Source organism: Podarcis vaucheri (assembly GCF_965113315.1).
Source record: "Podarcis vaucheri genome assembly, chromosome: Z".
Classification (NCBI taxonomy): Eukaryota; Metazoa; Chordata; class Lepidosauria; order Squamata; family Lacertidae; genus Podarcis; species Podarcis vaucheri.
Genome location: NC_138758.1, coordinates 28,616,561 through 28,642,607, shown reverse-complemented (window position 1 = coordinate 28,642,607; position 26,047 = coordinate 28,616,561). Strand labels below are relative to the sequence as shown.

The window sequence follows — 26,047 nt, the reverse complement described above, 5'->3', positions numbered from 1 at the left end:
TTCCACATGCAAGCATTGATAAAACATTGCCAAAAAAGTGCTTTTAATGAAATCATATATACAATCACATCATATCTCTTTGTGTGGCATCTTACCAATGAGCATGCTCATTCGTGTGCATGAATAAAACACTGCACAAAAATAATTTGGCACCAACACTGTGGTTTTTGTTTTGTTTTGTTTCAGCAGTATTTTATTAATGGTTACCAGGACTACTGGTACTTCTTTTGCAATGTTTCACTCATGCAAATGTATGTGCTAGTAATGAAGGGCAAGGAGCAAAACAAACTGGGGAATACTGAAAACTGCAAGTAAATATGCTCCAAATCTGGAATTCATTTTATAAATTCTCCAAGTTAAAGCAGGAATTCAGGAGAAGTAAAATACAGTGGTTCTATGCAATGCTACTCTTACTCAGAGAAGACCCATTGCAATTAATAGACCTAAGTCAGGTCCACTAATTTCAATGGGTCTGCTCTGAGTAGGACTAATATTGGCTACAAGCCCAGCACATTAGAGTGCCCCATCAACCTCATTCTATCATCAGCCAGCCTCCTGTCTGCCTCCTGACTTAACAACCAGTCCAGGGGAAGTGCTACTTGTAACCTTACATGTCCTTAGTCTTGGTGTTGTCACTGTAGATTCCATCAGGGAAGAGGATTGGGACAAACCCAAAATGAGTTGGCTCTCCCTGGTGTTTGCTGCCATGTCATCTGCCCTGCCAGTCTCAATGGGCACCAGCAATCGTTAGGGAAGTGCAGAGTGGAGGAAAGGCTTTAAATCAAGGAATGGACCAGGAGAAACAGTCTCCTTGCTAATTTGCTTACCTTCTCCAAAATGAAAAGATTAAAAGGCCCTTATCTGAATTGTCTATCAAAGCCACAGTTAAAGCAACCCCTACCTCTTCTGTATAGTTTTGCAGAGTTCATTGAGATGAGATCAGGTAAAGAAAGACATGGCCACAATTCTTTGTAAGGAGGCAAGGGCATTACTGTCATACGGGGTGGTCAACCTGTGGCCCTACAGCTTCAGCCAATATGGCCACTAGTTGGGAATGATGGGAGCTGTAGTTGAGCAGCATCGGGGGTGGGCTGTCCACTGATTTTCTCCATTTTACATAATGGACCAGGTAAATGCTGGCAACACTGGATCTTGTTCTGGGGTGGGGACATGGTGGTGTATGTGATTTGCTGCCTCCTGACAGCTGCTCATAATCCGTCACAACTGGGTTCCAATCCCACTGCACATGGCCTCAGTTCTTAACCACTGGCAAGCTTTATTCTCTGCTTGGTTCCACATTAGTGGAGAGGGAGTGACCCACATAGCTTTTGTAAGAACAAATGAGGTAATCTGATGAACTAAAAGTACATTATAACAAAATATAAATGTACCTAATAACAATATGATCCCTACATGAGCTGTCAAGACACAGCATAACCTCCATGTTTAGAAGCAGGTTTTCTCAGGTTACCAGATACTGGAGAGAGAGCATTGTATCTTGCTTGTGAAATTCCCAAGGCACCAGGGTAGCTATTGTGTGAAAGCACAAAGTGGAGTGATGGATCTTCGCTTGGTCCAGAAAGACAGCAGACAATAATTCGTAGGAGAAGTGTTCCATAACTTTGTAGATTAACTACCGTAACCAGAAAGGCATATATGTGCTTTGATAATTAGTCACTCTACTCCAAATTAAATTTGGCAGCCTTACAGACTGGATGATGGGTCAATTGTGCTTCCATGTGATAGTCTCTGGATGGCATCGGGAACATAGGTGGAAAGCATGTTCTATGAAGCAAGAGTGCCAAGTAGCATGGACTTGAGGGCACACAATGCATTAACTCTGCTGAAACTAAGCAAGTTTCAGGGCTCACCCAGACTTCCTTTTGTACTGCATTTCTAGGCACAAGCCTGCACTTTAAAGTTCCATGTGTGAGTGGGTTTTCTTTTCCTCCAGCCCTTTCCTCACGAAAACCTGCTTTTTTTTTACCGCTGAATCAGAGCAAATGTCATTATGCAAAAAACCCAAATTGCATTTGTTATGATTCAGTGTTGAAGAGTGGGCTTTTCTGGGGAAAGCCATGGAGCTTTAAAGTGAGGACCTGTGCCTAGAAAGCAGGGGGGTGGGGGAGGTAAGTGTGGATGAGCCCTCAGTGTGTGTAGGGGGGGACGATGACAGAGAGATGGAGGAGTGCTCTGCTACACTTTACCAACCTAGGTACCAAAATGTCTGACATTCAGAAGCATACAACCTCCAAGTCTGGAGGTATCAAACCTCATTGAAGGTCTGTGCTCCCCCCCCCCTTTTTGCAGTGGTTTCTGTGACTGCTGGAAACCGAATGTGTAAACTGGTCTCTGGTCACACCAGTGGTGCAGAGCAGTGGAATTATCTACTACCAACATCCAGTTGGAAGGAGACATCATTAAGCCTTTACTCACACCAAGATACAGAATGCTGCAGGCTAGTCAGAGCTTTTTAATAATTAAGTAATGTTGCCTGCTTTGTCATTGCATTTATTTATTTACTTGTGCTTTTTACACCTCAGGCCACATGTTTTGTAATGATGCTATCAAGAAAAGCAAGCAAGCAAGCAAGCAAACAAACAAACATTTGGGTCACCAGATCGGTGACAGCAGGGACAGTGAAGTCAAAGGAGGAGGAGCTGGAGAGAAACAGCTGCCCAGGCAAAAAAGAGCACCAGAGAGCATCAAGGCAGTGCAAATACATCTGCTGACACCTAACCTCGGAGTGGGAGGAGAATTTTGACCCTTAAGAAAACTTAAGAAACCTGGCTTGTGGCTTTGCCTTAGTCCTGAATGGACGTTTTGTCCAAAACTTGGTACACCTTCCAGCTATTAAGTTATGACTTCAGTGGATGTCCAGAAAAGGAGTGAAGAACTGGGTGTTGTGTTGGATTAATACCTGCTGCAAACTGCAGGAAATGTACCTCGGCACAGAGTACTGCTTTCTTCTTCTTCTTCTTCTTCTTCTTCTTCTTCTTCTTCTTCTATGACTCATGTGGGTGCCAGAGACACCACTTTGAAAACAAAGCATAAATCTGATATATGTAGAGAGAAACCGTGTTTCTTTTTTTAATAGAAAAGAAATGCCCAGAGATGTCTTTTTTTACTTCTTTTTATTTAACTCCATAAATATTTTTCATAAGGCTCAGTGTCTTTTACAACACTTTTTTTTAAAACACTGTTTGCTTGCTTTTTTTTTTTAATACACACAATTCTGACATTTGTTTGACAAAGTCAAACAATCCAATAGAAACAAAATAATAGAACTGGCAAGTGAGAATTAGCTGGGTTACCCAAATCCTCCGTTTATCTGCTCCTTCAGACCATTAAAGCCTCCCCCACAACACACACACAAAAACCTCAGCATTCAGCCCCAAACTTGGATTTTCAATCTTCTTCCAACCTCACTTGCATTCTCTGGCAAGAGCCTCTCTCCAGCCATCATGCCATTAAGCTCCGACAGGCTCATTCTTAATCTTCTCAAGGAAAAATAAGCTTGGTGATGCCATGCAGAACTTACAATAGCTACTAAATATACATGTTCCCTGAAATGTAGCTGCAATTAAAAAAGATGACTGAGCATAAAGAGAACGGAACCAGAAACCCAAAAGCACCACGGTGTACTATCAATAACATTGCAAAGGATGGCTAGCGTCCATCCAAAACTGAAACAAATTTCAAATATATGTTGTTGTTTTCCCCCTCTATTTATTGTCTATTTACAACTGTTAGATGCACCTTTGCCTTGCCTCCCCTCCCTTAAATTTTAAAAGAAGGTTAGGGAGCCAATAATCTTGAAGATAAATCCTTTGTATTTGCAAAGTCAAAGGGGTAATGTGATCAGTGGTTTAAGGAAAGAGGCGTGGGGAAATGCCCCCCTCCCCAAATATATCTATATATGCCAGAGAGATCCTGTGTACAGTAAGCGTATTACAAGCGTCCTTGATGTATACCTTGTGATACCACAGCTTCCTCTTCTTCTGGCAATGGAAAGTTGAAGTCTATGTAACATGCTCAATCTCTGATACTCCTCCGACATTCTCCCTCCCCAAATTTGAGCAGATGTAAGCATTCGAGAATAACAAGACAGCCCAACCTGACACCAGCCCTCCCCATCAAGAACATGTAGTAGGTAGTAACACTGGCACCCACGGCTGGTTCTTCATGGCAGCAATGCTTCGTTCCTCGTAGCACCTTGGCAACACATTGAAAGGAGGAGAGTTCTTGAATGCCACTAGCCGGGGCAAACGCACTCCCTCTGTTGGGAACAAATGCCAGCATCTGCTCTGCTTTGGCACTGAGTCGGCAAAGCTCTTCCCCTTTGGGTATTATTTTTTCCACTTTAAGAAAGATGCTGGGAGTCCAACAAGTGGCTCTTGTCAGACCAAGCGAATCTTGATTTATGATGCAAATAATGGTGTGACGATGTTGGTTTCTTTTTTTTTCCTAGCGCTGAATAGTTAGGAAGCATCTTCTCATAAAAATAATGGATGTTTCATTTTCGCTCTCTGGGGCACAAAACAGTAAATGAACAGGCTTAACTAATGTGCTTGTTACTCCCACCTCTTATGCAATTAAAAAGGCAAAGGAATAAGTAAAACTTTCATCATGTTGACAACTTGCCCCTAATTTCTCTCTCTCTCTCTCTCTCTCTCTCTCTCTCTCTCTCTCTCTCTTTCTCGCTAGCCATTCACAAACTGCAAGAAATTCTACCTCCAGTTTCATAACCCTGGTTCAATTCCTAAGCATCTGCCTAGCTAGGAAAACCAAGGTATTAAACAAATGAAAGTCTATTTTAAAACCTGTTCTGTTACCCACTAACATGCAAAGTTAAAAAAGAGTACCCCACCCCCAAACCCACAATAAAAATATGCTCTTTGTTGATACAAAACTTTGTCACTGACTCTTCCCTTTATTGGTCACTCTGCACTGAAAATCTGGACACACTAAGGTCAGTTGGGAAGACTGATCCAAAGTCAGCACCCAGGGAGTTGCTGCATAAGCAGTTCTGTGCATGAAGAGCTGCCTCTCCCTGGAAATGAATGCAGATGGGACTGTTTCACACACACACTGCAGTGCTCCTCTGCAACAGTTTGCCTAGAATTAGGTGGTTAAATTTAACTGGATAGGATGAAGCTAGGAGAAAATACTTAGGCTGCCTTTGTGTTTAAGGCATGAGATAAGTTCAACCACTTATCTTGCCAGTTCATTTCTTTTCTTGGAGCTTGCTGTAGCCCTTCAGACCAGGATCACTACTCAGACCAGGAGCATCCTCTACTCCTGGTTTAGTAGCCCAAGAGAAGATTAAAAATTATGGGGTGCAGCTGAAGAAGCCCATATCAAACATCATGGCACAAACAGTGTTGTGCACATTGAACTGGCTGGTGTCATCTGTTGTGGGTTTGTGGGACGAGGACCAGCAAGAGTTGAGACACATGTTACAGTGACACGTGTTAGTGTTAACAAAACATCCTATGGATGCACCTGAAAGAGGCTTCTTTCAACCTAATAATGCACTCAAAGGCTGTTATTCTAAAATTTTTATTCTAAAAATCTGTTTGTTTGTTTGTTCACTGGGTAAAATATGAAACTCCAGATGTTTTGAGCTACAACTCCCACTAGCATCAGCTTTATGAGCAAAGCTAATGAATCTTCCCTATTTAAAGGCTGGCCAGATTTGCCTAGGAAGGAAAGAGAATACTGTGACCAAAAAAACCCAACAGTGAACAGGCAAGAAAGCAAAGGAGGTTGGGCCATTTTGCCGTCTGTTTTCAAAGGAGTCTTTTTAAAAAAGAAAAGAAAAGTACACCTACCCCAAATTTAGCCTTTTTAGCCAAGCTCATCCTTTCTTTGCAAGCTAAGCATTATGAAGGTAATAGGCTTGGCATCCAGAGCACCTACCACCTAGCTTCTCCTTTTCATCCTCCCACCTGCCCTGGTGACATATAGGAAGCTAAACTGTGTGGTGTCACCACTTTGTGGGCTTCCATTCCTGTGCAAATGGCAATCAGCGAAGGGGAGAAACTCACAACGCAGTGGAAGATGTCAGGCCAACCATTTTAGCTTGCTGGTTATTCCTAGGCACAGGGATGCTTCTTTCAGTGCAGCCTTCTGCAACCTGGTGCCTTCCAGATGTTGCTGGACTCCCAATTCCCATCAGCTTTAGCCTGCACAGCCAATGGTCAGGGATGATGGGTAGTTCAAAACACCTGGGAGGACCAGGTGATGGAGGAAGGCTGCTTTAGATAATGCAACACTCTGTTATTGTTTAGCCTTGGTATCTTAGGTGAGCTACTTCTATGTCTTTGCAACTAAATGTGGGGTGCACACTTCACTCCTATACGTATTTGTTCAATGCAGAGCTGTCCACTGAAATCTTGACCCTATTTGTGAGAGACAATTTCATCAAGCTTCTCAAGGGTTAGAAATTCTTCAACAGTTTCTCAGAGGTAGGGTTCACCATTATCAGTGGTGGCAGCAGCTCAGCTTCTTTCTATTTCTGCCCTTAGGGGTTTCTTTTGTTGCAAATGGCAGCAAGAACCAACTGTGTTGGCAGCTCAGCCTCCATCCTGTATCCTCCACAATGCCCCGGGCCTCATGTTATTTGGGGCACTGTAAGTATGAAATGGCTACTGCAACACAAAATAAGTAGCTAAATAAAAGAATAAAATGGAGAATATCTGGAGGAAATTTCATAAAGTAGCATCCTTTTTTATTTCTTTCAGGAAGCACTGAGGAAAACAAGAGGAATCTCTGGTATCATGCCTGCTGAGAAATTTCAGCTTTGTTCCACTGGGGCTTATTCCTTAGTAAGTGTGTTTAGGCCTGAAGCCTTTGAGAACAATCACATTATGGAGGTGCCTCCCTACCAACTTCACTTGGGAGGCAGGTGGCCCTACCAAGGTGGAGGCATCCAATGCACCTGCTCAGTGGGTGGGAACTTAAAAAAAGCAGTGTTCCTCCTGCTGGTAGCAAGCATAGGGCCCTGAAACTGGGGTGGAGCAGAGCAGGCTGTGGATCAGCTGGATCCAAAGCTTCTCTGATTGGGAGCCCTCAGCTACACCAGCCTGGAGTTGGTGTGACTAATTGCTTTCAGTGGGGGTGGGGAGGTTAAAATGTTGGGTGCCAGGCCGAAAAGCTTGGCAAAACCACCACCCCCGCCACACACCCAAACCCTTTGCACCCTGGTTGACATGAGCCACCCAGGGTTTGGATGTGGTGGTACCTCTGCCATATAGCTCTGGTCGCCACTGAGGATTGTTCTTCTAGTGAGATGAGACCAGCGCCTATCTAGGAACTCCAAAGTGAAATTTACAAGATGGCTTTGAAAAAATGCATTTTTCAATAGAGAAAGGGGAGAAGAGAGAGAGAGAGAGGAAAAAAGAAGAGAGTGGGAAGACAGAAAGGCAGAAAGAGGTTGGATACTGACAGTGATGCCTGTTTGCTGAACAACTGCTATAACCTATATAAGGAATCATCACCAAGCTATTAGCTTTGTCAGGCTCAGCACATTCCTCGGTCCAAATAAGCATTGCAGGTCTGTTCATATATGCAGCGCTAAGCTCCTTCCATGGATTTGATACCTTTAAAATGGGGGAAATGCTTCTGATTACTAAGGCAATGATCCTACAGCTAATAGCTCATTATTACCGGCTAATGCTGTGCATGGTAGTTAGAGACCTATGGCTACAACTAGGGACAAATGAAACAGGTCAGACACAAAGGTCTGTATAATAGTTTGTCTTCACTGGGAACAATGCATCTCTAAACATTAACCAATGGTGCATAAAAGCCACACTACATATGGCAGAATCAATAGGTCTCCTTGATAGGGAAAGTGGCCAGTTCTGGGAGTGGGAGGGTGGGGAGGTCCTAAGAGCCATTTGGTTCTAATCTTGGATATGGGATATGGACCCACAAACTCTTTTCTGCAAATTGTTTTGAGTCTGTAGGTTGTATAAATAGAGCACAGGGCACTGTAACTGGCAGATCTTTCAGATAAAAAATAAAACAGAAAATGGTAAAATCAAAGGGGAAACTTGTTTGCAATAAAATATATAACCAAAAAGGGTACAACCCTAAGGATATTACTAGGGGGGTTAAAAAAAGATGAAGTTATGCTCAAACCACAGAGTAAGAAGAAGGGAAAGGGGGGGAGTGCAATAAAAAAATGCAACGACATCAGCTAAACTGACATAATTATTTGCATAATAAAGAGTTGGATGCCCTCTTACCATCCTGCACACCTGGGACACAGTCCAACAGGCGCTTCTGCTTTCCAACCTCCATTTACCTGGGAGTTTGCGGAGCAGAAGGGTCTCATGTCCAGCATCCCTCTACCCAACATTAAAAAGCAACAGAAGTACTGAGCAGCATATTATACAGTGCACAATGGAGCATGGACTCAGAACAGAAGAATGTGGGGAGATAAAATGCAGCTTGTTGACTTGTTTTAAATCAGCATTCAATGTGTGTGGTACAATCGCCCCGGCACACCATCTGAGCACATCCCATTGAAGCAAATGAGGCCTCTCATTCCTTTCTCAATGGTGCTCAGACAGGAACAGGTTGCATCCACGGTGGGCTGTGGGAATGAGATGTAGGAACAGACACTTCTTTTCTTTTCTTTTCTCACCATGCGCCCAACCCCCTTCTAAGAGAAGGTAATCTATAAATAAAACCCCAAAGGAAATATACACCAGTGTGGCGCTGGATGGAACATGTCAATGGAGGAAATGCACAATGAACAAGAAATCATCCCGGGAGACGATTCTGAGACAACAAAACAAATTATATATATAAGAAAAGAACAACAGTAACAACAATGGTTCCAATGGTGCCAAAATAAAGCAGGTTACATGATCAGAAGTAATTGGTGCTACTTAGAATATAGTAGCAGAGACTGCCTCCCCAAAACAACAACAACAACAAAAAGGTTTTTGGTCCTTCAAATATATATACATATATATGTATGTATATGTATATATGCATGTCTGTATATATACATATATCTATATATATATCTATATATATCTATATATATCTATATGGTTTTTTTAAGTTGCAACAGTGCTTCTCCAAAAAAAGGTCCATCTATAAATATATATTTTTTAAATATTTTTAAGCATTTTTTAAAATTTATTTTAAAATTCTCCATCTCACTCTATATATTATTTTTTGAATGGCGTTAACCTGCTGAAGTTTTGCCAGAATGGTGACTGGCTGCGTTTGGGTTCGTTGAATTCGTAGACCTGGGGTTGGGCTATGCCATCGGTCACCATGTATTGTCCCTGATTTAGTGGATCCTGGGGTGGTGGGTAGGCTGGAGGAACTGATCGAGAGTAGCCAACACCTGTATGAATGGTGGAGGAAAAAGAATATGGGGTGGGATGGAGTAGGAAGAAAGAAACGCCCATCAGAATGTACTGGCTAAAGATACGAACATCCATTCATCCCAGTTCCCAATATTACATCAAATTCTAGCACAAAGGCTTATTTACACATTACAAAGCTTCAAGCTGTCTCTTCAAAGGGCTGTCACATGGAAGAAGGAGCAAGCTTGTTTTCTCCTGCTCTGAAGGGTAGGGCCAGAACCAATGGATTCAAGTTACAAGAAAGGAGATTCCAACTAAACATCAGGAAGAACTTTCTAATAATAAGAGCTGTTTAACAGTGGAATGGACACCCTTGGAGGGGTGATGTCCAGTGATGGACTCTCCTTCACTGGAGGTTTTTAAGCGATGGTTGGATGGCCATTTGTTATGGTTGCTTTAGTTGAGATTACTGCACTGCAGGGGGTTGGACTAGAAGACCCTCAGGTTTCCTTCCCCCTCTGTGATTCTACACATCTACAAGTGTTTGTATGAAAGACTGTGCACTTGTTATTTGTGCAGCTCAACTCTTGGATACGCAGGTTCACTTGTGGAATGTTACATGTGAATGACTATATGAATGTAGAGCTCAACTGTGCACACAGGTACACAGATTGTACTCTAGCTGAACGTGATGTATGAATACCCCTCAAGAAGCAGAATCCAGGGCAAGGCCACATAGGAAAAAGCAACATTGTCTCTTACTTCTTAATGGTTCCTGTTGAGCTAGGAAAATAGGAAGCTGCACACTGATGTGAGGGTAGCTTGGCTACCAGGATTAGTCAACCTAGTGCCTTCCATGTTGCTGGACTAAAACTCCCAACACCCTTGACCATGAGCCATGCTGGATGGGGCTCATGGATAGAAGTAGAACAGCATCTGAAGAGCACCCTTTTGGCTAGCCCAATGTACAGTGCCTCTCCAGGGTTTCAGGCAGGGTTCCCCTCAACCCTCTACCTGGAGATGTCAAGGACTGAACCTGAATAGTTTCCATTCAGCATGTGCTCAAACACTGAGCTACCCCACTCCCAATATTAATGGTGGTTGAGAGCATACAGAAAAGAAGCGGAGAAGTAGCTCAGCTAATTAATAAACAAATACGAAGAAAAATACCCAGGCAAATCAACATTGAAAAGATGCATAATAAATGCATTAACTTACTCACTTACTAATAAATGCATTTGTGGGTAAGATATAGCTCTCTGATAAATGCCAAACTAAACCATATTTTAAGGGGTAGGAAGAATGAATCATTTTCTGAATCAGCTCTGTTCAAAAAAAGTAGGATATCCTTTCTCGCCGAATACTTGGTCATTAGCTATTAGTCATGATAGCTAAAAGAGGAAACCTTAACACATCTAACTGATAGATGTGAAGCAATCTGCAAATGACAGTTATCTTCATCCTGCTTATTACTGGTGACTGATACAGGTGGCATACTGGGCATGGGGAAATTTGATCTGACTGAGCACAGCATAAATATGTCATTGCAATATTCTGCTTCACTGGAGTTTGCAAAGAATTGCACTGTTTGGTTGTATTATTATTATTATTATTATTATTATTATTATTATTATTATTATATTTCTAGACTTTCTAGACTTAATATAGCATAGGGTAAGAATATTGCCCTATGCTCTCTGAATACTGTAACATTACAGATTTCCCTTTTAATTTTAATTACTCCAATAAAACCAACAAAGACCAACATCTAATTGATTCTTAGAGCTCTGTATACTTATGAGCATGCTCAAACTCCAAAATGTCTCAAAAATTGAACAGCAAACCTTTTGAAGCCTGTGCTGTACTACACTGGATCAGACCAGATTAGAAAAAAGCCAGAAGGGGGCAGTCCTAGCATGGGAGCAGCTGGGCAATGAACTGCCAGGAGATATGGATGAACACATTCAGGTGGGAAGCTGGTGAGAATATTATTTAGAGTTTACATCCAGAAACATATGCCAGAGGGCATTACGCTTCATTTTTTGAGACATTTTTGAGTGATCTGGGAAAGATTCCTACCTGAAACTCTGGAGAGAAGAAATAGATTCATAAAAGTGCCTAGGCTTTATTGAAGTTTGGCAATCTGGGAATGTTTGTTTTTGACTCTAGGTCATTCCCCTAGCATAAAAAAAGCTTTCCCAGATTGCCCCTGCAGAAAGGCATTGTGTTGCCCACATGCATCAATGTATTACAGCATGGGTAGCCATACACCAATGCTCTATGCAACTCCCACCATCCCTAGCCATTGACCATGCTGTCTGGGGTGAATGGGAGGTGGAAACCACATCATCTAGAGTGCAGCAGGTTGGCTACTCCTGCTCTAGGGTCCATCTGCACTGGATCCCTGTTGCCCTCCATGCTCAATTCAAGGTGCTGATGTTGACTTACAAATAACCTGAAGCAGTCTTAAGCTCACATATTTAGGAAGTTGTTTCCACCTTACATGTCTACACAGCCAGAAGTGCTTTCGTTAGTCTAACTATGTGCTTAGTCAGAATCACCACTAGACTCCTGGGATGCTTTTTTCCATCAAAGCCCGAACATTTTCCTGAATCAATGCAAGGCATTTTAAATTAGTACAGTGTAAGGCATTGCAAACCACTGGAACAGGGTGGTTTGTATACAAGCCCATCATCCTAAACTGAGTGTCAGGTGCTTAGAACTATTAGTGGCAGCCACAAGATAGACAATGACCTGCCTGCAAATATTGTAAATTCCTTTGGACTAGCAGCAGAATCATGGTAGATGACAAAGGAGTTGAGAACAAGGATGCAAATACCCAGAACCTGTACAGACTGGCCCTTGCATAGATCTCAATTTCCTCCCAGGCAGAAAAAAGCAATAATCATCCTACATGTGGAGAAAACAATAATAATACTTTACCAGTCTGACAATGTGGTCAGATAAAGCTCAGTTAAGGCAGCAATCCTAAACACCATTGGACACACTTAGATTTAGTTCTGTTTAGGATTGTACCACATGTCAGCATTTAACTCCTACTAAACACATTATGATTTGACCCTGAATGTTATCTAATGCAAAAATATGAAATTGTATCATGTCTGTAGAAAGGTCTCTCCACCCCCACCAATTAAAGGTTGTATGGGAGGAGAGGGTTGAAATGGGGGAAGAACAGAGGAACATCCCCCTCCCACTTCCAGCATTGATGCTCTGATAAAAAAAATGGACACCTCCTTGAGTGGATGCTTTAAAATGAACCAAACCAAGGGAAGTCACAATCGCAGGTCTCCTGTTGTGTCTTTGACTCTAAATCTGGGATCTTGTTCCTGATCACTGAATGTAATATTCTGTTTGGGTAAGAAATGCCTCCAATCTTCCCCTTGTGCACTTTACTCTAAGCTTAGCAGACTTAGGGAAAGTATAGAATTAGTTTAGAGTTACCTTAAGTAGTTTGATATGGCTGGGTTTTCTCAATCTGAAACTGCAAATCCCAGGAAATCTAAACTCATTGTCATGATATCATTTCTGGAGGGGTCTTAATCCACCACAAAGCCCTGAAATCTTTTAACTAAAGAGGCACCTGGAGTTCTCACCATGCAAATTTCCCCCTGGATTACGGAGTTCTGAATCTAGGGATTCAGAAATCGATTCTGCAGTGGAACTGATGAATTAGGAATCCTAGGTGAGCCCTCCTCTGTTTGCTTCTGCAATTGTTATCACATGGTGTGCTACCAAATCCAAACCTTTCTGGCACATTGCTTTCTGCTTTACAGCCCACTGTGAGAGGGAGGGCAGGAAGCCTCCTATAGGCTCCTTGAAAAATCATTGGGAGGAGGCCACACCAATGGAGGTGGGGCTTGGCAGTGCACCCCACTCTCCTTCATGTGAAGGCAACTGCATGGCAAAGAGAATGCCTGAAGAGCATTATGCAGGCTTTTTTGCTGCTCTTTATTACTGAATTTTGACAGAGCGATATGCATGGCCAGCTTCCCACAGCTTTCTGGGCCAAACTACACAACATTAATCACTTCATTCACCCTGGAGTGCATGAATTTTTGTTTCAGAAACAGCCAGCATTTCCCCTCTAAGTGTATCAGAAACCTGGTGTAGCAGGTAGGGGTCCTTTAGTCCTCTGGCTCCCCACTGCGATCCCAATCCAGATTTTATCCTCCCTTGCAGAGGAAACAAAACCATGCACTCAAGGACAAACAGTGTGGTTAGCAAAGGGCCATGGAGGTTGGCTCTCTCTTCTGTTGTTTTTCCTTCCCCATGCTTCTGCAGAAACTAGCATGTGCCCAGAAGCAAGCCTGATATGAGCATTTTATAAGGAGACAGGTGAGGTCTGAATGATCTCTCTGGGATCCCCTCTTCCAAGATCATGTGGGTTTGTTGTTGTTGTAAAGTAAAGTAAAATTAATAGTGTGCTAAAGAGGTCTATACTGGTTCAACAAGTTTAGCCTGTCAGATCCCATTTTTGCAGCAAGTTCTGACTAAGGAAATAACCAGATGACATCTGCTTTGCAAAGGGTAGCACTAGTTGACCCTTGTGATTCTATGATTCAATTCTATGATTCAATTCCATGATTATCAAAGTGGGCTTTTTATTTTCTTTATATCCCACTTTTCCTTGAAGAAGCTAAAGCTAGTATACAGGAGTCCTCCCTCCTCTCCCTTTACCCTCACAACTCACAGAGCTACATTAAGTTTAAAGTGAGTGACTGGCCTAAGGACACCCAGTGAGCTCCATGGCTGAGTGGGGACTGGAACCCTGGTCTCCAAGGTCTAAATCTAGCACTCTAGGTGGTCTACTACACTGCTGTGGCTCTTGAATTTTTGACTCAGGCTGAAAGAACGAGAAAGAAAAGCAACTCATAGCTGAGTTGGGCTGCACAAAAGGGGTTCTTAATGAGAAAATTTCAACATATGTAAAGCTGTGGACTCTCCAAATATGCTCAACCTGTGTGTGTGTGTGTGTGTGTGTGTGTGTGTGTGTACCACATATCACAAAACACCAGTTAAGTGTCAAGTGATGTCCTTTAAATGAAACCAAAAGCCTGAGTAAGCATTGGGAGCCCTGAAACCACGCCACTCAGGAAATTGGGGTGCATGCATGACTATGCATAACTGCACCAAGATGCTTTCTGTAATGTTTTACTGATGTACTTGTCCGCACATGCCAGGAGTATGGTCCCAATAGTGTAGGAGTTTTAGAGATGATTTAGAATAGCCTCTGTATACACAACTGCATTGTGTTTGAAGAGCTAAGCACACATACTCCTGCAGCTTCTGCACTGTAAATCTTGATTTCTCCATCAAATACAAGAGAAGTCGCTGGGCTTTTGTTGTGCACATTTGGATCAAATGCATTCTGTAGGTTTTTCTCCTTGCTATTGTTCTATTCACGTCTCCTCCCTGTCATTTTGCAGAAAGTGGTTACCTACACACTTCCATTTAATGAGTCTGCTCTTCATCTCCTGTTGAATACTCTCGGGATATGTGGCATGCCCATTCATGAAGTGGCAGTTTATCGTCAAGTTCACCTCTGTTAGATTGGCTCATGTGTTTATGTTTCACTCCCTTAAACACTTCTTTTTGCTCCTTCCTCACTGCATTAGGAATTCTATCACTGACAAAAAAGAGGGTCTATTCCCCAAACACAGGGAACAAAGGAAAGAACTGCAACAGAGAAATATATTGTTGTATTTCATATGTTTTAAAGGATGCAACAGACCAGAAACTGGGAACCTGTGGCTCTCCAGATGTTGTCCCATCAGCCCCAGACAGCATACGAGACAGCATATTGAATCAGGGGTGATTATTGGGAATCATAGTCCAACAACATCTAGAAGGTCAGAGGTCCCTTCTCCATGTAAGACACAATTACTGGAAGAATCCACAAGGAAAAAATGCCTTGCTGGATGGGATGTTATAATCAAGTGCTGCAGAAATTTTAACTAGTCTCTAGGAGCCACTATCAACAAATTATACAGAATGAGGTGGTAGATTTCTGGATAGTATCAGACTGCAGGCGTGTGTTGTTTTAACTCCCCCTACCCCCACCATTATCTTAAACCTCCTTGCAGGTGATGAGCTAGTACATCAGAGGCAAAGCATACCTCCTCACTTTGAGTGCCAGCTTACACTTTGGGAGTTTGTTTTATAATGAGCTTTATTTGAGAAATGTATACACTGCCTTTCTGCATGCAGCCTTCAAAGCAGCTTATTTACAGAGTTAAAATGTTTGTGTGGCAGCTTAAAGACTAATAACTTTCATGGCAGCACAAGCTTTCACAGACTAGGCACATGCATGCTACGTAACTGTTGTTTGTTTGTACAGAAATCCTTCTAATTGTTATCTCCAGGTTAATGTCTTTGGTTTAAAAGACACATACAGAGAGAGAGCACAATTGAGTTTTCACTCCATTTGTTTCTCCAAAGCAGGAAGACCAAAGATGTCTAATTATATAAGGAATTCCCAGTATTGCAGAAGACATTCACACTGCACAAGGAAGGCACAGCCTGATCAACTAGAGAAACAGAAACTAATTAATTTTATGTTGAAAGCAGCCTGGACTAACATTATACCTCAATTTTTCAGAGGATCCATAGAGAGACAAAGAAAATGAGAAAGCAATTGTTATGTTAAAAAAAACTAAACACAATTAAGTATGCTGTTTTTGTTCGGATGAAGGTCTAAAGCAATTTAACTGGAAATTTAATTGGAAATGTTCATACAGAGTCTTGGGTTGACTTGAGTTTCATTAAGTATAATCAAGGCTATGTTCATAACCTGCTAGGAACTTTTCCCGATATAACTGAGAAGAGGAAATCTACTTCTGCAAGCTTCTTTCATTTCAGTGTACAGACGTACCTCAGAAGTCAAACAGAATCCGTTCTGGAAGTCTATTCGACTTCCGAAACGTTCAACTTCCAAAGCACGGCTTTTGATTGGCTGCAGGAAGCTCCTGCAGCCAACTGGAAGCCATGGAAGCCCCATCGGATGTTTGGCTTCCAAAAGAACATTTGAAAACCGGAACACTCACTTCAGTTTTCAATCGTTCAGGAGCCGGAACGTTCAACTCCCAAGGCGTTCGGGAGCCGAGGTATGACTGTACTTTGTTCAAGAAGGAGTATGTGTGCTTTGTTCAAAAGTTCTCCAGGCCACCTGGAGTATGGTTTAATTATGGGAAGATGGCATAAAAATAATGAGGATGGAAGAATCTGCTGTTTTCCGTTTTCCATTCTTCAGTTCACCGCATTTCTCTATCAGTTTGCAGTTTTTTCCCAAGGTTCTCATAAAAAACTTACTCATTTTCATGCACATTTTTGTAAATATACACATTTTTGCAGGCCATTTCTCCTATTATAATGCAGTTATCCTAATATTTGCACAACATACACATTTATGCACACACTTTTCTCAAATATATGATTTTTTTGTGTGCGTTTGGTTGGGAAACTGTATTGCAAAATCCAGAGAAGTGTAAATTTCGAAGAATATCTGCATTTTGGTTCATGTATTGGCTCAAAGCATGATAATTTGGTGGGATTACATTAACCAAGATGGATTCTTCCCCCTTCCCTCCCCCCCACCAAAGAGACCATGCACAGGTAATTTACCTTTCTGTTTACTGACTTTCCTTACTGTCATTGCTGCCTGCCGTTTCTGATTTTCAGAAATTTCAAAACCTAAAGAGGGTGTTGGAGGAAAGTGAATGTGACATAAAGGTCAGAACAAGCATTCTCTTTATCATGGTAAAAAATACAATCCCCATATTTTATAGGTGAAATCATGTTAGTTTGATTGTTGTGTACACATACTCTAAATGGAAGGTCAACTCCACCTCATATAGTTTAAGCTAGTGTGCGAAATTAGATTGTCTGACTTAATGCACCACACGGGTGTTCCCAGTGCTACTATTCTTCTGAAGAAGGAAACGAGGAACCTGTACTCATACCTTGATAAACCATCAAATGCCTCTTCTACCCTTCCCAGCTTCCTGTGCCCCTCCGCACTATGGAATTTGTGATGAACTTCAAAAAACCAACAAAGATATGTAATGTGACCATACTACACTCCCTTGTGTGCGCACACAAGAGACATGCACTCATCATGCACATCCAGACCACTGACACATACATCCCCCTGGTGCTATCTTTGTCACTCCTACATGCACAGGCACTTCACACATATACAACTAGATCTCCCTCTCTCTCCGCCCAGGTACATCTCCCCACCCCCTTTACTTTTAAGGAACACAATAACATGAGAAGAGCCTGCTGGATCAGGCCAATGGTACATCTAGTCTAGTGTCCTGTTATCAAAGTGGCCAAGCACGTACCTCAAGCAGGACCCAAGTGCAATAGCACTCTCCCCTCCTGTGGTTTCCACTATGCACACATGCACATGACATTCTCACAAAAGAATGGCCAGACTGCCCAAGTAATGAAATTTAAGACCGTTATCAGGTCCTGGCAGACAGAATTTCTGCTGTAGACCGCCTCCTCTGCTGTTGACCACGTCCTTCAGTGATGTATGTATGATGGATTGGGGTGGTGGCTTGGGCTACAGGGTGGGCAATTTCAAAAGTCTATATAAGAGCTTGCACACCAATGTTCTGGGTTCCTCCTCCCTCCTGCATGTGGTGAGTGAGCAACTTGTTGAACAGTTTAATAAAGATCAGGCTTACTGGCTGCTTTGCTTCTCAGTATTCTCTGGTTAGCCTCTGTTATTTTCTCCTACCAATAGGGAACCCACTTAAGGACTCTATACGGGTTCTTGGGTACCCCATAAGGGGAAAAGAGCAGATTTTGTTTACAACATACCCTTCAAGCTCAGGTAGCAAAATATCTTGAGATGGTCCTACTGGCCAGCAACTAGTCTGGGGTATCAGTAACCCAGCCCACCAGCTGACTTGACCCATGGGGCTCACCTATCTTTTCATCTTCTTGCACCATCTTTCTCTCCTCCCGGAAAGCTCTCAGCCACCGCAGCTTTTCCTCCAGCTTCTTGGCAAAAAACAAGTGCATTTCATCCGTCTCCTTGTTGCGAAGCTTGAAGGCATTCTTCATGCTGACATTGAAGTCGTCATCCCTTCCATCTTCAATATCCAAAACCTCATACCGATCCATGTCAATGCGTCCTTTGTAGTACAGGATGTCTCTCCTTATCAGGTCCTATGTGGAAAGTTGAAAAAGAAAAAGAAGCCATTTTAGAATCTAGGTGGACTTAAATACCAACTTAATGTCATTGGGAGATTTAACAATGTAATCAAAGAGCAGAATATGAAAGGCTGCTAATTAAGGTGGTCAGAGCCTTAGCTGATGAGCGTTCTTAAACCTTATCCTTAATCGTAATCCTAGAGCACTAGGAAATGGGATGTCTGGGTGTGACTGCAGCATTCTCTCAATGCTGGAGGTATGCAGGCAAGGATTGGATAGTAGTTTTTTATCCATCTATGAACTTCAGCCAGGAATCCACAACTCCACTTGCAAGTTTGCCAGGGATACCTTCCTTCCCTCTCCTAGTCTTTTGGTGAGCAACACATTCAGCACCCACAGAAATCCCTACCATAGGACACATATTCACTGTAATCTTCAAGCAGGGAATAAGCAGGAGTCCCTTGTAAGAAGCAGAAGAGACTTTCACTGTTCTCCATACCCCACACAATGGAGAGAAGATGCCATTCTCCTAAGTCCTCTGTTTATGCTAGACAGTGCAGGAGAGAGGACCCCAATCATATACTAGAATGAGCTTTCAACATCTATCTTTTATACTCATTCTTCCAATGTTCCATTCTCTCTAAAAGTACAACCATTTGACAATAGAGGACATTCAGAATTGAGAGAAATCCAACAGGAGCCAAAACCAGTCTTTCCCTGAAGTTCAGACCTAGTTCAAACTGAGTTTGCTTCTAGAATCTGTCATTTCCCTTTTCCCAAGCAATGTTCTTTTTTGAAATGAGGGTGAATGGCAGTGAACACTGTCAACAACAAAGCCAGGTAGTCTAAAACATGACCTGGAGCAGAGTTGGGGAAAGTGTGGCCCTCTAGATGTTGATGGACTACAAGTCTTATCATTACTGACTAATGGTTCTCTACTGCTGATGGGAAAGCCACAGGTTCCCTGTCCCTGCTCTAGAGCATCATTTCCAGCCAGGGTGCACAGGACTTGTAATTTCCTATGCCTTAAATGTTCTGTTCTGGGAGGTAGGAGAAACTACACATTTCAAAAAGCCCAGCAGGAAATAGCACCCTAATCATACTCCATGACTGTCCAGACCATAAGGTTGATACTTACAAGGTTCTGGCCATTGTCAGCAAGCTCTTCCTATTGCTGATCTTACTCCTATAACTAGTTTGCTGGGGGAGCAGTGGGAGATGGAAACTGGCAGGGAGATTTCAGGGGGAACTCCTCAAGCCATGATTTTTTTTAGCTCTATCAAAAGAGCTTGGGATTGCAGGGTTTCAAGTGTGCATATGGGATGTACATTTCCCAGAACTGTTTGCTATTTATTTCTAACAGTTTAGGTTTCTTAAACAAATTTCTCTCTGCTTACTGAGCAGCTAGATATGTCTGGCATAGCCTAATATCCCTTCCTGCTTCTGACTTGCTTGCATTGCTTGAACCATCAGCCAGCCTGGCTGGTTGCTTATTCTAGCTCAGTGAATATGCCACACTGCAAATATTTGGAAAGATCTTACAGGAAATTCAACAGAAGGGTACCACAAAACTTGCAGCTGTTAGCAAACACCCATCTTATCACAGAACATCTCCTATTCCTATCCACATAGCAAGATATAATATAAATCATCCAAGATTCAAGACATAACTGTTTCTAAGGTCTTAACTTCTGATGAACCTCAGTGCAGCCCAAATGAAAAGCAGGCCCTGCTGTATCAATCATTTACATGACCTGGTTCTAGAAAAGCTAACTCATCAGGAAAAAACACAAACCCACAGAAACTGATTATGTAAAAAGGCACAACTTTATAAGGAGAAGCATACAATAACCATTTAAAAGTTAAATAGCTAATTTCAACAGAACTGAAGCAATGCTGTCTTTTACAAGAGAACCATAAACATATCTCAGGCTGTGCAATGTTGATCTCATGACCATTCAAGCAGCAAGGAGTTGAAATTTCTTGGAAATTTTGTTTCAAGGCTTTTGAAAAGCATCTTTTGAAAAGATAAATGTCACACTGAAATACTAATCTTAGCAGCAGGAACAAGTAGCAGACCAAACATCAACAAAATTTAATGGTGAAAAGTCCAGGAGAGGTTTTGGGCCAAGGGTAATCGGCAAATGATAATTTATTTAGACACAGACACACATTTAGGACTGCTGGCACAGAGGTGGTGGTTAAAAAACAAACAAATCCCATGCTCTAGCTACCTGAATAGCTTTTTCATAGGAGCAGTAGGGGAATCAGCTGAGTCAGCTGACCTACATGAGTATTCGGTGACTCAGCAGATAGCCAGTACAACCTGGTCAGCTACCTACAGAATTATCTTATTTGTAGGTTTGGGTGAGCACAGGAAAATGGTTGCTAAAAAAGCAGAATTCCTGGGGTGAAAGTTTGGTTCCTAGCTGCATGGTTTTTAAAGGCGAAAAAAACAGCAAGGACTAGGCACCTGAATGATGCAAGGAGGACTGACTGAGTACCAGCCAGAGCTTAAGAGAAAAGGGTAATGGGACTGTAGTAATCAACTTCCCCAGCCTAGCGCCCTCCTGATGTTTTGGGATATAACTTGCAACATCCCTAAGCAATGACTATGCTAGATGGGGCTGGTGGAAATCCAGTCTGAAGTTCAGTTTACCCTCATTTCTACATCAGTTTATGATTTCTCTGTGGATGCATTTCCATCCTCATTTCTTTTAATACACACATTTTTCAGTTCAATTGTGTATATTAATTCCACTAAAATACATACTTGTGTGCACTTTTCCTTAATACACACTTTTTTTTGGGGGGGGCTGCATTTTTCAGTTGGGAAACTGCAACACAAAATTTGGAGGAGTGCAAATTTCAAAGGAAAGCTGTTTTTTAAATTCATGTATTGGTTCAGAAAGAATCCATTAGGTGCAAATGCACATGAACACATTTCTCCTGCTTTCCTAGTAAGGTGATTGTTTGGTAGGGATACAAATGAATGGGACAGAAGCACTTGAGGGGGAAGGTGAGCAATCCAAGTATGAATATACAGTGGTACCTCAGGTTAAGAACTTAATTCATTCTGGAGGTCAGTTCTTAACCTGAAACTGTTCTTAATCTGAAGCACCACTTTAGCTAATGGGGCCTCCCGTTGCCGCTGCACAATTTCTGTTCTCATCCTGAAGAAAGTTCTTAACCCAAGGTACTATTTTTGGGTTAGCAGAGTCTGTAACCTGAAGCGTCTGTAATCTGAAGTGTCTGTAACCCAAGGTACCACTGTACTTAGTATGAGATGCTAATAAGACACCCAAATGCAAATATCAGAAAAGTGTGTGTAGGTACAGATTGCCTTGTGGTTTACATTTTGTTTTGTTTTTTGTTTTTGTTTGGTTATGTTTGCACTTTTTTGTTAATAAATCAATGAAACATTATTTTAAAAAACAAAGTAAGTAAATACAGAAGGCTTGAATTGAAATTGCATTAAAGGTACAGTATCTGGTCTTATCTTGCAGAATAAGGTACGTCCAAATAATTCACCAATTCTGCATTCATTCACAGCTTATTGAATCAAGTCTTAGTTAGTTAGTTAGTAAGTCTACACTTCTGCAATTGGCTTTTGACAGACCAGTTTTACATCTTCCTTTTTTTTTTTCTTCTTCTTTTTTTGCCTAGATTAGAATGTTTATGCTGTTTGAAGGAGCTCTCCAGGGTGCTGGTCTGTTTCACTGTGGCATAGGTTTCCAACCTTTTTGAGTCCACAGCTCTCTTGACCAACTAGCGTATTTTTCCGTGTATAAGACTAGGTTTTCCCCCTAAAAAATAGTGTCAAAATTTGAATAAGGAGGTTTCATTACAGATAGTATAGGACGCCAGCAAGGCGGTTATGAGAGGGCTATTTGTCCAACAAAACTCAATAAAAAAGAAAGAAAAGGGACATAACTCTAATATGACAGGAGATCCTCCATGATGAATTCTGGTGACCTTGGTATAAGTCTGATCACAAAACATGACCTGAAGTCATTCAGGAAATATCCAGAGTTTCTCACATCTTGCATAAAGGTCAGCATGTGTAAATTTAGCTGCCAATACAGTCTATTCACCACCTGAATAGGAGCTATCAAGATAATGGTGAGATAATTTGAAGGCAGAGAGAAAACAAAGGATGACACTAGGATGATATTCTTTCAACCTAAATCCTCCAGATTTCAGTAGTTAGTTTGGCTCTCCTTGCTCCAACAAAAATAACTCACTCACTGTTCTCAAGGAATCAGCACATGTCTGCTTCACTTAAGGACAGGTATACTCCCCCCTCCATTGCTTAACATACTATTATACGAGTCCTGCTGGTAAAATTGTCATGCTCACTTCTGTAGGTTTTGAGAAGACATAGGGATTCTTTCACTCTTTAGATCAAGGTAGGATTTGCTGCCTGCTTAAACTGTATTTTTACAGGATTTATGTAGTCTCTCATTTTCATTTTATATAATAAACCAAGCTCTCTTTGTTAATTTGTCTCTCAAGGATCTTAATGTAAAGCTATTTGTTCACCTTTAAAAATTACTGGTTGTCCATCTGGCAGTTAAAGAGATTGTTAGGATCACCAGCCCATAACAAAAAGTATTGGATGTCAAGAACATTCATAAATGGACACACATTGTAACTCTAGCAAATGATCCCAAACCTTTATTTAGTGTGTGTATGGATGCACATGACTGCTGGACATGCATGTGAGTTTAGACACATACTGTAATAACTGGATAAGTCTGACTTATATGCACATTTCACGCTCTAGGAGCAAAAAGCTAACTGAATTGTAGATCAACTTTGATCTAGAGATCAAAGACACATAACCCATACATTTCTTTAGAAATACACATGGCTATGATTATGAATGATGCAGTTTTTTAAGAGTCAATGATATTTTGCAGTAAAAATAATACAAACCCTCTTTATTAATTTTCAAAGGGAAATTCCATTTTGAGCTCCTTGGAGGAAATGTGGGATATTTATTTATAATGAATAGATAAAATGTGAATGAGATGCAAAAATTAAGTCAGTGATAATTGGAGCTTAAATCTACATTAAATAAGAACACCTTTAATTTTTTACAGTAGCAGACTGGTGATAACTGTTGAGTTGATTGTATTAACAGCTGCAATGGAACCTCTGCATTAAGGTAACCCAAACTTTGACCCACCCCCCCAAATCAGCAAACTGCATAAATAATTCTAACTGAGAGCAGAAACTTTGCTTTTAAAATCAAGCTGAGCTTTTGAGGGAGCTGCAATTGCAGGACTGTGGAATACAAACAGCTGTGTGTTTGAAATTATTCCTCAAGTCTTAGTTGGCAGAGGCAAATTCAGAGTTCTAAAATTCAAGGAGGAATTCTGGAGAAGGGAATTTAGTTATTTTTACATGGTCCAATTAACCACATCCTTTGAATGACTCACAAATTTAAAAATCAACAAAATGCTAACGCAAATGCAATCAAAGCTAAAAACAGCTGTTACAAAAAAAACCCAAAACCTTTGTCAGCCTGTCAGTGCAAAACCAGTAAAACACTTAAGAAAATAAAATAATTTAGAGATAATTTCTCCTAGAAGACTGTGACAACGACACCAATTATTGTTGAGGAGGATATTCCAACACTGTGGCACCACCACTGAGAAGGTTCTTTCACTAAAAACTAGGTGGGAAAACCTGTAGAACAGCTTCTGATAAAGATCTCAAGGTCTGAGCAGGTATATGGAGGAGGAGGCCATCCTTCAGGTATCCCAACTAAAAGGCATTTAAGGCTTTGAAGATTAATACCAGTACTTTTCACCGTGCTCAGAAATGTCATGGTTATAAAACTATGCAAACCAGTACTACAATAGCATGATAATATTACTCAGGAGCTGTGTTTATCCCACAGCGACAGCAAACACAATAGGGTGAGTGAGTCATCTGAATGTATGCTCTCTTGTGCTCAGGAGCTGAATTAGAGGAAGAGTGAAACCCAATTCTATCACATCAAAGTTAATTGAATAATGTGGAAGGACCCCCTTTTGTCTTGCAAAGAGAATTACCCATCTCAACCCACAGGGCTTCGATATTGAACTTCCGACACCTTGACAGAAGAGACCTTATTAAAATTAATAAGCATCAACATGAAAGACAGAGCCATGCAGCCCTGAGATTCAAAGTCAATCCGTCAGAAGAAGTCACAGCTTTCCCTCATTGTGCCAATTCCCTGGTGGCAGGGAGGATGCATTCATTGTATCCTGATGTGCTCTGCTGACAGTGACATTACACTTCTGCTTTCCGTGCTGCCCCCCCCCCCTTTAATCAAATTATGCTGGAACACAGAAGTTGAAAATGCAGCCTTCTACTCTTTTTATCAATAGATTTCTAATGCATTTACAAAAGAAGGCATTAGGACCTTTACAAAAGAACACAGATATAGGGAGAAACTAACAGGAAGAGGTTATACAGAGACCCTACACAACAACCTGGGTATTTGATGCTAGCTTCCTCCCTTCCCACAGAATCCTTTATTCGGTAGTTTGCAGGGCACTAGAACTAAACATGGAGTTTCCAGAGCTTTCCAAACTGTGTGTCGTGACACATTAATGTGTCGACTGCAGTGTAACAGGAACGTTCCCCGAGCTCCTCCTGGAGGGTTACCGTATTTTTCGCTCTATAACACGCATCTGACCATAACACGCATGTAGTTTTTAGAGGAGGAAAACGAGGAAAAAATATTCTAAATGAAACAGTGGATGTATGATTTTTATGGTTCATGCTGTGGCCACAGACATGTGATCTGACAGTGAGTTTGGGGTAGCCCAATACAAAAATCCTGAGGATCCATGTGGATCCATGCTTTGTAACCACGTTTTAAGTGGGGAGGGAAGGAAAAGAACTCAAGGGACAAGGAGCTTTTCCGCGGGGAGGAGGGAGGGAAAGAGCACTGTTGCTTTAAAGGTATACTTAAGGTATTTGCCCTGTGCCTGGGTTTTTTTTCCCATTTAACAGTTTGCAGCCTTTTCCTTCCGCTCCTTGTTTTGAGGTGGAATAGATTTGAGCAAGTGAGGAGGACTTGGATTGCAGGAGATTCACCATTAGCTGTGTAAATGTGCTCCTCCTTGCAGCCTGAATGATAAGCAGCCACCAGCAGCAATAGAATGGAGCACAAAAAAGCGGTAGGGGCACTAGGACCTAGACATTGCTCAAATCTATCCTGCCTGAAAACAAGCTGCTCCATCCCAGCCGATCAGCTGAGACGCGGGGGATTTGCGAAGTTTTCCCCTCTCCCTCATGCCCTCCCCAGCCTTTTTTTTTACTTCCTGGTTTTCACTGCGCTGGCTCAGAGCTCGAGGTTGGTTTTATTTTGCTGCTGGTTGCTTAAATTTTATCTTTCCTGCCGTCTCTCTGCAGCCTCATTGCTCTGTTTAGAGAGCGCGCAGATCTTTGCTAGCGTCTCTCCCCTCCCGTGTAAGCGGCTGCTGCCGGCTTTGCTGCTATGGCTCTCCTTCCCTCCCTCCTTCCTGGCT

General features: G+C 41.7%; 1 protein-coding gene across 10 annotated transcripts in view; it reads right to left on the bottom strand.

The window, feature by feature from the left end:
- Positions 1-3,813: 3,813 nt before the first annotated feature.
- Positions 3,814-26,047, bottom strand: part of ARHGEF9 (Cdc42 guanine nucleotide exchange factor 9) — a 294,596-nt gene continuing 272,362 nt past the window's right edge. For 9 of the 10 annotated variants that reach the window (XM_082208208.1, XM_082208206.1, XM_082208214.1 and 6 more), the window contains 4 exons: positions 18,290-18,533; positions 16,977-17,045; positions 9,184-9,373; positions 3,814-4,529 (listed from right to left, as the gene is read on the bottom strand). In XM_082208208.1, the coding sequence (XP_082064334.1) occupies positions 9,192-9,373; positions 16,977-17,045; positions 18,290-18,533 (495 nt within the window). In that variant the 3' untranslated portion in view covers positions 3,814-4,529; positions 9,184-9,191. The remainder of the gene's footprint in view (positions 4,530-9,183; positions 9,374-16,976; positions 17,046-18,289; positions 18,534-26,047) is intronic. The other variant, XM_082208209.1, reaches the window with a different exon arrangement.